The sequence below is a fragment of the Populus alba genome, chromosome 17 (assembly GCF_005239225.2).
Source record: "Populus alba chromosome 17, ASM523922v2, whole genome shotgun sequence".
In the NCBI taxonomy this organism is placed as follows: domain Eukaryota; kingdom Viridiplantae; phylum Streptophyta; class Magnoliopsida; order Malpighiales; family Salicaceae; genus Populus; species Populus alba.
Window position 1 is genome coordinate 2,027,683 of NC_133300.1, and position 10,829 is coordinate 2,038,511.

Consider the following 10,829-nt stretch of genomic DNA (forward strand, 5'->3'; position numbering starts at 1 on the left):
CATTGAGGTTTTGGTCCCCAGGCTGTCCTCTCCTGAGGTTCGAGGCTTTTTCAAAAGGCACAAGCTCAACCAATGGAAAAGTTGAAGTTCATCTTTAAATTATTCTCCTTTTTTATTTTTTTCACAAGTATTTAACCGTTCAATTTGTAAGAACATCGGTCTTTTTTATAAGCCAACAATTACACTTTTTAAATTTGCTATTATTATACTATACTTGGGAAAAATACTGTACATGTATTGTGAACATAAACTCATTACATCATGAACGATATTGTAAATCTAGAGTGTTTGCATTGTGGACAACACTATAGTGCCTGTGAAGAACATTGTCTTTTCTGTATTTAGTTAAAAATTATTGTTGTGCCTGGCTTGGTAGCTAAACCCAAAAGCATTGGGTCTGGTTCGCAGCTAGACCCAAGTTTGGGTCCGGTGCCCAACAACGTTGGCCGAGTTTGTTTAATTCAAAATCTAGGCCTACAATTTGCTCTGAGTAAACCAGTTGACCTGCTAGTTCAACCCGGAACTCGGGTAACCCAGCAAAAACCTGGTAGAGACCCTTCTTTTTTTATATTTTTTAGTTGGTTACTAACTCATTTCAAAGCTCACTATATAAATAATATTTTAAACTTAATTGCTTACAACATGTATAGCTTATATTCACATGAATTATTTCTTAATTTTTTTATATAAATTAATAAAACATCAAATATTTTTTTAAAAATTTTCTGGGTGACCCGAGGCCTCGACCGAGTCTGTTTCATTCAATATTTAGGTCTGTAATTGGCCTGAAGTAAGGGTCAACCTGAAACTCAAGTGACTTGACAAAAACCCAGTAGAGACCTTTTTTCTTTCTTTCTCAAATGTGTTTTTTTTCCCTATCTAGAGACTTCCTTTTTTTTTCTTCATATTTTTCAGTTAGTTACTAACTTATTTCAAAGTTCACTATATATATATATATTAGAATAATATTTTTTTTTGCAACGTGGGATTTGAAGCCTTTTAATAAAAATACTCTATGTTTATAAGAAAAAAAAAGTAATGTTTTTTTCAATGTAAGATTAAAAACCTTTTTGATTTAAATACTTCAACTTAAAAGAATAAGATATTATCTTTTCAATATGGGATAAAAAACTTTTTGAACTTAATCTTTTAAACTTAAGATATTTCTTAATTTTTTCATATATAAAATATTAAAACCTCAAATATTTTTTTTTTAATTTTTCTGAGTTGACCCGAGTCAACCCATGTAACGCGGGACTCGGCCCTTAGTCGGGTCAACCTCTATGTTGGGTTTGATAACTATGGTTGCCATGAAAATATAACTTTAAATAATGCAATTGAAATAAAATAAAGTGACGTGACCGGTTAAAAAACTAAAAACTGAAAAATACACCAAAACTCCTCTATTTTATTTTGTTTAGGGGCCTCTTTTAAAAAATATTAATTTTTTTTGTTATGTGTTTAATTTTTGGAGTGGTTTTTTTTGTTCATCTTTGGTTTGGTTTTTATATTTTATATAGATAAATTATATTTTTGAAAATAAAAAATATTTATTGTTAGATGATATTCTTAATATGTGTAGCTTTACATGTTATTTTTTTCCTTTTATTTTATTCAATCAATTTAATATCTTTTTTTCAAGATTCAATATCTTGATCTACATTTGTCTCTCAGTTTTTCAAGTTTTATTTTTAGGTGTTATTAATATTTTTTTATTGATTTATTAACGAACATAATTCTTAGTTTATTTGATTATATGTGTGCATAAACTTTTTGATTTGTTATGTTTTTTGAACTACCAAAATGCATTGGAAAAACGTACATAGATAATTTTTTATGAAAAATAAAAATATTCGTCGTGGGTCACATAACTAGTAATAATAATTATTATTTATGTGATAATTTTACCCATAGTTTTGAAACCCGATCTGGCGGGTCGACCCGGGACTTGGCCGACCCGGGGTTGGAACCAGGTCGGGTTGAAGAAAAAACCGGTGTGACCCAGCTGCAAACCCGTTGACTTTTATTTTTTTTATTTTTTTTTACTAAAATGACGTCGTTTTGTTTTTTTTTTTAATTTTTTTTTGACCTGGTCAAAACTTGGAACTCAGGTCTTGGACCGGGCCGGGTCTTAAAACTATGATTTTACCAATGTTTTTCAGCCTTGTACCAAATACCCAAAAGAAGTTTATTTTTCAAAAAATATTTTTGAACCTAGCTCGTAGTTTTATAAGTTTACATTTTAGCCATTAACTTCATTTCCCACAGTTTCACTCTTTGAATATTGAGTTTTGGTCCTTGCAATTCTCCTAAAAGTACATTTTGGTTCCTAAAGTTTTTATTTTATCTTTATAGTTTTAGCTATTTATATTTAATTCTAAAACTTCATTTTCCTCACATTTCAATTCCTTAATGTTAAGAGTACAGAGATAAAGTCGTTAGAGAAAAGAGAAGTATTTTGGTGAGTTGTATTTCAAGAACAAAAATATGTTGATTTTAGTATTGATTTTAGTGTCAGTAGATTTGTCTTTAAAAGAGGAGTTTAATGAATGTGGTTTTGCATTTTAATCATATTGTAAAAGATAGATTGGTGTTTATAAAGTTTTTTTCGTATGGTTTTTATTTTTTGTAAGGTTCCCAAGATATTTTTGGTTGAACAAAAGTTGAAATTTGAGTTTTGGTAGTCCAAAAACTTGGATTTCAATTTCTTACCAGACAACGACATGTTATCTGTCAAAGTAAATGACGTGTTATTTGTTCTAATTAAAAATAATTTAGATACATGACATGTTATATGTTTTTTTTTTATTTATAAAAAAACATGCAAGCTTGATTTTCTAGGTCAGAGGCGCCTGATCATTTCTGAAAATCAAGCGATTGAGCCTAGCCTTTCAAGCATAGATGCGTATGAGCTCCATTCACTTGACCTTTAAATATTGCACTTGAATCTTTACAAAATAATAAAATATATATTTTGTTATTGTGAATTTTTATTTTGTTTCTATGAATTATTTATTCTTTTATTTTTCCTTACAAGTGCATAAACGATTATCAAGATATGATTTTTTTTTCCTGTTTTACTGAAACTTTTTTTTCAAATCATGAAGAGTTTTTTATTTAGAAAAATGCTTCTAATAAAAAAAAACATTTTTTCTTCAAAATAAAAAACAAATGAATAAGGAGAAGGGGATTTTGACCAAAGAAATATATTTTTTCCTCATGAATTTAAATTATTAGAATTCTTAAGAATATTGATTTTAATTACTTTAAGTTTTAATTGAAAAAATCATGTTACTAATAAAAAAACATGGTTAGTCAAATATAGGAAAAAAAAAATAGAAGATGAAGATTTTGACAAATTTTTTTTTTATATAAAATTTTAAATCACTCAAACTCTTTCAAATATTCATTTTAATTTCCATAGAATTAAATAAAAAATAACTTTGAAAATGGTCTCGCTGTCTTTGTTATTTCCTCTATTATAATATTTAATGCATCCATATTATTGTCGACTAACATGACTCTTTTCAATATTATGCACTTAACATATATTTTCATATGTACTTATCTTTTACCTTTTCTTAGAAAAATCAACTTCTTAATTTAATATTAAATTATTGTATTAAACACATATATTCTCTTTTTATTCTTCAATTAACAAATTTATTAATACTATGAAACACAACAATAATACCAGTACCTTAATCGTGGAGCGCTAATACAATACAATATAATTAATATAATTTTCTTGCCTCTTCATTTCCTTTAAAATCTACGTATTCCCTTCATGCAATCCAGCGGCTTATTAGCTTTCTACTACTATCATTCTCTCTCACAGAATCACACTCTCACCCTATTGCAAAAATCCACCAAGGCTCCTGCTTTCTACTTCTCTTTTTCTCTCACTTATTCCCACCCTCACCCTCTCTGCAAAAATCCACCATGGCTCTGGCGTTGATCGGAGGATCAATTCTCTCTCCTGTCATTCAGGTTTTGGTCGACAGGTTGGCCTCTCTTCAGGTTCTGGGCTTCTTCAAAAGCCACAAGCTCGACGATGGTCTCCTGGAAAAGCTGAAAGAAACACTGAATACTGTCAACGGACTACTCGACGATGCGGAGTAGAAGCAGATTACAAATCGTGCTGTGAAGAACTGGCTTAATGATGTTAAACATGCTGTCTATGAAGCCGAGGACATATTGGATGAGATTGATTATGAATATCTACGATCCAAGGACATTGATCGACATGACAGCAATTGGGTAAGCATATAGTTCTTGCACTTATAGACCTTGCTTCCTCATAAAAATAATTTCAGGCATGGTGGTTGTCTTTCTGTGAGTTTTAATTAAAGAGTATTCATTTTTAAGCTAACTAATATATATTATTGGCTTTTGGTGTCTGTGGTGAAATTATGCTTGCAAATTCTCATTTATTAATTAGTTTTCTAAACATGGGCTTTGGATTTTTAAAATCTGAATTATTTATATAAATTTTGTCAATTTTAATTAAATTATATGTTTTTTATAAGAACATAAATGGATATTACTTGTTCTGAAAAAACAAGGGATACAAAATTGAATTGTCTTTCAATATTTTTAGTGATGAATTATTAGGACTTACGAGATTCAAAACCTGCATTATTATAAATATTAATTTTCTTAGTAATTATATATATAATAATCACCAAGAATTATGAACTGATTTTTTATTAGCATAATTATAAATTGAAAACAATTATTTTTCAAAATAATTTTTTTTTTCCATTTTTATTTTATATATAAAAAATTAATTTCATTATATATATAAAAATAATATGATATAGTAAGGGCTATGAAAATAACTAATTGCATTTAATCAATATCTTTTTAAAACTTGAGTTTTACTGCTTAATTACATTAAGTTAGCATCAACAATCGTAAATTCTTGAAAAAGACCTGTAGAAGGAAAATGTTTTTGTTTTGATATTATAAAATCATAATGTTTTCCTGAATTCTATCTCATATATTTAGTCCACCATTGCAGGTAAGGGATCGGGTTCCATTTCTAAATCCAGCTAATAGAAGGATGAAAGAGATGGGAGCAGAGTTACAAAAGATCCTTGAGAAGCTTGAACGTTTACTTAAACACAAGGGTGATCTGCGCCACATAGAATGTACTGGTGGATGGAGACCATTGTCAGAGAAAACAACTCCACTGGTTAATGAATCTCAAGTATATGGAAGGGACGCTGATAAGGAAGCCATAATGGAGCACTTGTTGACACAACACAACACGGATGGCACAAATTTATGTGCGGTCCCTATTGTGGGCATGGGCGGGATTGGTAAAACCGCTCTTGATCAGTGCTTCCAACTCAAGGCCTGGGTCTGGGCTTCTCAACAATTTGATGTTGCCAGGATTATTAAGGATATTATTAAGAAGATCAAAGCGAGGACTTGCCCCACCAAAGAACCAGATGAATCTCTAATGGAGGCAGTAAAAGGGAAAAAACTTCTACTTGTTCTAGATGACGCGTGGAACATTGAGTACAATGAATGGGATAAATTACTGCTACCTTTGCGGTATGTGGAGCACGGAAGTAAGATTGTCGTGACAACACGGGAAGAAGATGTAGCAAAAGTCACTCAAACTGTCATCTCCTCTCACCGCTTGAATGTAATAAGCGATGAAGATTGCTGGAAGTTGTTTGCAAGGGATGCATTTAGTGGTGTAAATTCTGGAGCAGTCTCACACTTGGAAGCATTTGGCAGAGAAATAGTGAGAAAGTGCAAAGGTTCACCGCTGGCAGCGAAAACTCTTGGGGGCGTTTTGCACTCCGTAGGAGATGTCAAGCAATGGGAGAAGATAACCAATAACAGTTTGTGGGGTTTGTCGAATGAAAACATCCCTCCAGCTCTAACATTGAGCTATTATTATCTCCCTTCACATCTGAAACGTTGTTTTGCTTATTGTGCAATATTTCCCAAGGGTTATGTATTCAAGAAGGATGGATTAATCACTGAATGGATGGAACAAGGATTTTTAGTCCAGTCCAGACGCTTCGAGGAGATGGAAGATATAGGTGAAAAATACTTTGATGATCTTGTCTCCAGGTCACTTTTCCAGCAATCACTTCATGTTCAATCAGATTTCAGCATGCATGACATCATAAGTGATTTAGCTGAATACGTGTCAGGAGAATTTTGCTTTAAGCTTGGTATTAATGAATCGGGCTCTAGGTTGGAGGGTGAACATTCGTGCTCGCTTCCAGAAAGGACTCGTTATTTATCAATCACTTCAGCGGCAGCATATGGCGGAGGACTTCCGATATTTCATAGCATTCATGGAGTCCAACATTGGCGCACCTTGTTTCCACTTTATACTTTAAGGGAAGTTGATATTGAGGCACTGAATGACATCTTGCCAAATCTTAAGCGCTTGCGAATGCTATCTTTATGTCATCCAAAAGGTATTTCTTCTCAGTTGCTCAAATCCATTGGCAACTTAAAACGTTTGCATATTTCTTCTCAGTTGCTCAATTCCATTGGCAACTTAAAACATTTGCGACACTTGGACCTTTCTTGCACCGCTATTGAAAGGTTGCCCGAAAGTGTGTGCACCTTGTACTATTTGCAAAGCTTATTGTTAAAGGAGTGCCGACATCTCATCGAGTTGCCATCCAACCTATCCAACTTGGTCGACTTACAACATCTTGATATTGAAGGGACAAATTTGAAAGAGATGCCACCAAAAATGGGGAAACTCACGAAGCTTCGAATTTTGGAATCTTACATCGTGGGAAAAGATAGCGGGTCTAGCATGAAAGAGTTGGGGAAGCTCTCACACATAAGGAAAAAACTTTCCATTCGGAATCTCAGAGATGTTGCAAATGCTCAAGATGCTTTGGATGCCAATTTGAAGGGTAAGAAGAAGATTGAGGAGTTGGGGTTGACGTGGGATGGCAGTACGGATGACACGCCACACGAGAGAGATGTACTTGAGAAATTGGAGCCTTCTGAAAATGTGAAAGAGCTAGCCATTATTGGTTACGGGGGTACAACGTTTCCAGGCTGGCTTGGAAACTCTTCTTTCTCAAATATGGTAGTACTGTTGCTTTATGGATGTAAGAACTGCATCCTTTTACCACCATTGGGGCAGCTGCCATCTCTTGAAGAGCTCCATATTGAAGGATTTGATGATGTCGTGGCAGTTGGTTCTGAGTTCTATGGAAGTAACCCTTTGATTGTGAAGCCATTTAAATCGCTCAAAATATTAAAGTTTGCGGGGATGAAAAAATGGCAGGAATGGGAAACGGATGTAGATGGTGCTTTCCCTCATCTTGCAGATCTCCGCATAAGACATTGCCCCAAGTTAACAAATGGCTTGCCTAGTCACCTTCCTTGTTTATTGAGTCTTTATATTCAAGAATGTCCGCAGCTTGTGGTTTCAATTCCAGAGGCTCCCATGCTCGACGTAATCAATGTACCTGAGGGCGATGAAAGCCGTATATATGGGGTATCAGATCTACATTGCCTTCATTTTAGACGAGATCCCCAGCTAAAGGGAATGGAGCAAATGAGTCATTTGGTTCCCTCTTCTTTCACTGAAATCCAAATCGAGGAATGTAGTTCATTTAAGTGCTGCCAGCTAGACCTTTTACCCCAGGTATCCACACTTACCATTGAACATTGTCCCAATCTCGAATCCCTTTGTATAGGCGAGAGACCTCTCCCTGCTCTCTGTCATCTGACAATCAGTCACTGTCCTAAATTGGTGTCTTTCCCCAAAGGAGGACTAGCTGCCCCAGATTTGACAAGGCTTGTGTTAGAGGGTTGCTCATATTTGAAGTTGTTGCCGGAAAACATGCGTTCCCTCCTCCCTTCCCTACAGGATTTGCAATTGATCTCACTTCCAGAAGTTTATTCGTTTCCTGAAGGAGGTTTACCCTTCAAATTAAACACACTTTACATTGTGGATTGTATCAAACTCAAGGTATGTGGTTTGCAAGCACTCCCTTCTCTTTCATGCTTCAGATTAACTGGGAACGACGTGGAGTCTTTTGAAGAGGAGACGTTGCCCTCTACTCTTACTACCCTCGAAATCAATCGTCTGGAAAACCTGAAATCTCTGGACTATAAGGAGCTTTATCACCTCACATCTCTTCAGAGATTTTGTATCTTGGGCTGCCCTAAGCTTGAGTCCATATCAGAACTGGCGCTTCCCTCCTCCCTCCAATACCTTTATCTCAGAAATCTAGAATCTCTGGACTACATGGGGCTTCATCACCTCACCTCTCTTGACACATTGAAGATCAAGAGTTTCCCTAAACTTGAGTTCATATCAGAACAGGTGCTGCCCTCCTCCCTTGAATACCAGGGGCTTCTTCACCTCACCTCTCTTACAAATTTGAGTATCAAGAGTTACCCTAAACTTGAGTCCATATCAGAACGGGCGCTGCCCTCCTCCCTTGAATGCCTTCATCTCTGTAAACTGGAATCTCTGGACTGCATTGGGCTTCAGCACCTCACCTCTCTTCACAAATTGAAGATCGGGAGTTGTCCTAAACTTGAATCGTTGCAGGGGCTGCCTTCCTCCCTTGAATTCCTTCAGTTATGGGATCAGCAAGACCGGGACTACAAGGAGCTTCGGCACCTCACCTCTCTTCGCAAAATGAAGATAAGGAGGAGCCTTAAGCTTGAGTCCCTTCAAGAAGGCACCCTTCCCTCCTCCCTTGAAGACCTTGAAATCTGGGATTTGGAAGATCTGGAATATAAGGGGTTTCAGCACCTCACCTCTCTTCGTAAAATTACATATCTGTAGTTCTCCTAAGCTCGAGTCCATGCCAGGAGAGAAGCTGCCCTCCTCCCTTGTATCTCTTCAAATATCAGGTCTGATAAATCTGAAATCTGTAATGGGCGTCAGCACCTCACCCTCTCTTCGCGAATTGATTATCTCGGATTGTCCTAAGCTCGAGTCTGTGCCAGGAGAAGGCCTTTCCCAATGTAACATTAGAGGTCTTTTATCTAGGCTCCGTTTAGACTCCAGTTTAGTTTTGTAGAAAATTAGATTTTTTGGAAAAATAAATTCCTGAAAAATGAATTATTTTTCAATGTTTGGTAGTGTTATGAAAACTGAATTGAAAAAACATTTTTTAATGTTTGGTTATGTTATGAAAATTAAACTGAAAAATAATTTATTAATAAATTAATTTTTTTTAAGTTTATATAATATATATAAAATATTTAATATAATATTTAATCACTTACAATAAAAAGAATGAAATCTAAAAAAGTATAATGATGAATTTTTTTTATTATATCTTATATTCATATATAGCTTATTTTATAAAATATAACTATATATGTCATATAATATTATAGAGATATAACCTTGTGAAATTTTTCATAAATAAAACTTATTAATATATTTTTTTTAATTTTAAAAGCTTAAAATATGTTTTTTTTCATATGAATAAAATTTTCACTATTCTATTTGTTATTACTAAAGCACTAGGAATAAAAAAAATAAAAAACAAGGAAAATGAAATACCAAAAAGAAAAAGGCTAAAAAAAAATAGAAAAAAATAAAAGAAACAAAGCAATCATTATAATAATAAAAAAGGGATGAAAACTGAATCTGCCACACACAAAGGGTGGCAAAATAGAGTTTTTCTATTGATAAAAAAGAAAAATAAAATAAAGCATGTGTTTTGGCAAGTGCAGATTTATTTGGATAGGGTGTGTGGATGAGGTGCATGTGGTCCTGTGATCGGTTACAAGAGAAGGAGATAACACACGTGTTTTTTTGGTAAGTAAAGGAAAGTATTTTCCTTGGAATAAGAAAAGGAAAGTGTTTTCCTGCCACAAAGTATTCATTTTTTCATTGACCGAAATTACCTTTCCTTTGACTAGTTTTCCAGATGGTTACCAAACATGGGAAAACTAGAGAAAATGATTTCCAGGAAAATGAATTCCTGGAAACAAACAAGGCCTTAATATGGTTAAAAAGAGAGAGTTGGACGAAAAGTGTCGTCTCCGGCGCTTCGCGGGCAAGCAGTCAATTATCTAGGTCCCGTTTGGTGGAATGTAATTTTTTTTTAAAAATAAATTTAAAAAAAAAGTGAATTATTTTATGATGTTTGGTAGTGTAATAGAAAATAAATTAGTAAATACTTTTCAGTGTTTGGTTATGTCATGAAAAATGAGCTGGAAAATAACTTATTAATGTTTTATTTTTCTCAAGTTTATTAAAATAATGAGGAACAAATCTTACAAATTAAAAGGTTGAATGAGAATGAAATTAAAAAAATATATATAATTTCATAAAGTATCTCAAATAAAATAAAATAATAATTAAAATAATAGAGATCAAATTTAAAAAAAAATGAAAGATGAAGAAATTAAAATAATAATAATTAAAATTTCATAAATTATTTCAAATAAAATAAGTAACAATAAAAAAAATAAGGATCAAATTTTATAGATAAAAAATTTCAATAAAAAAATGATAAGAAAAAACACAAATAACAATTATAAAAATGAGAACCAAAATTAATATAAAAATTAATTTTTAAGAGATGAAATTGATAAATAAATATTCAAAATAAAATATATAGAGTAATTAAAAATTTAAAAATTAAATTTGATATAATCAATAAATAATATAACATTTCGATCTTTTAATTTGAATAAAGCCTATTTCTTATCTCTTCATCATGGAAGAAAAAAGAGAATTTTCTAGGCTAATGGTTGGTTACTGTCTCACAATAGAAAAAGATAGTGAAGATAGAAGGAATATATTTTCTATTTTAAAAATATAGAAATTTATTAAAAACCTTTAGTAAAATATA

The 10,829-nt window shown here is 33.0% G+C and overlaps 1 protein-coding gene across 1 annotated transcript; it reads left to right on the forward strand.

The window, feature by feature from the left end:
• The first annotated feature begins 3,773 nt into the window (after positions 1-3,773).
• On the forward strand, positions 3,774-8,800 carry LOC118049829 (putative disease resistance RPP13-like protein 1). Its single transcript, XM_035059943.2, has 2 exons — positions 3,774-4,260; positions 5,024-8,800. Exon 2 carries the CDS (start codon positions 5,066-5,068, stop codon positions 8,798-8,800), a length of 3,735 nt encoding a protein of 1,244 aa, XP_034915834.1. The 5' UTR covers positions 3,774-4,260; positions 5,024-5,065.
• The last annotated feature ends 2,029 nt before the right edge of the window (positions 8,801-10,829 follow it).

Coding starts and splice junctions, on each gene's coding strand:
- LOC118049829 (XM_035059943.2), top strand. CDS start 5,066: ATGAAAGAGATGGGAGCAGAGTTACAAAAGATCCTTGAGAAGCTTGAA.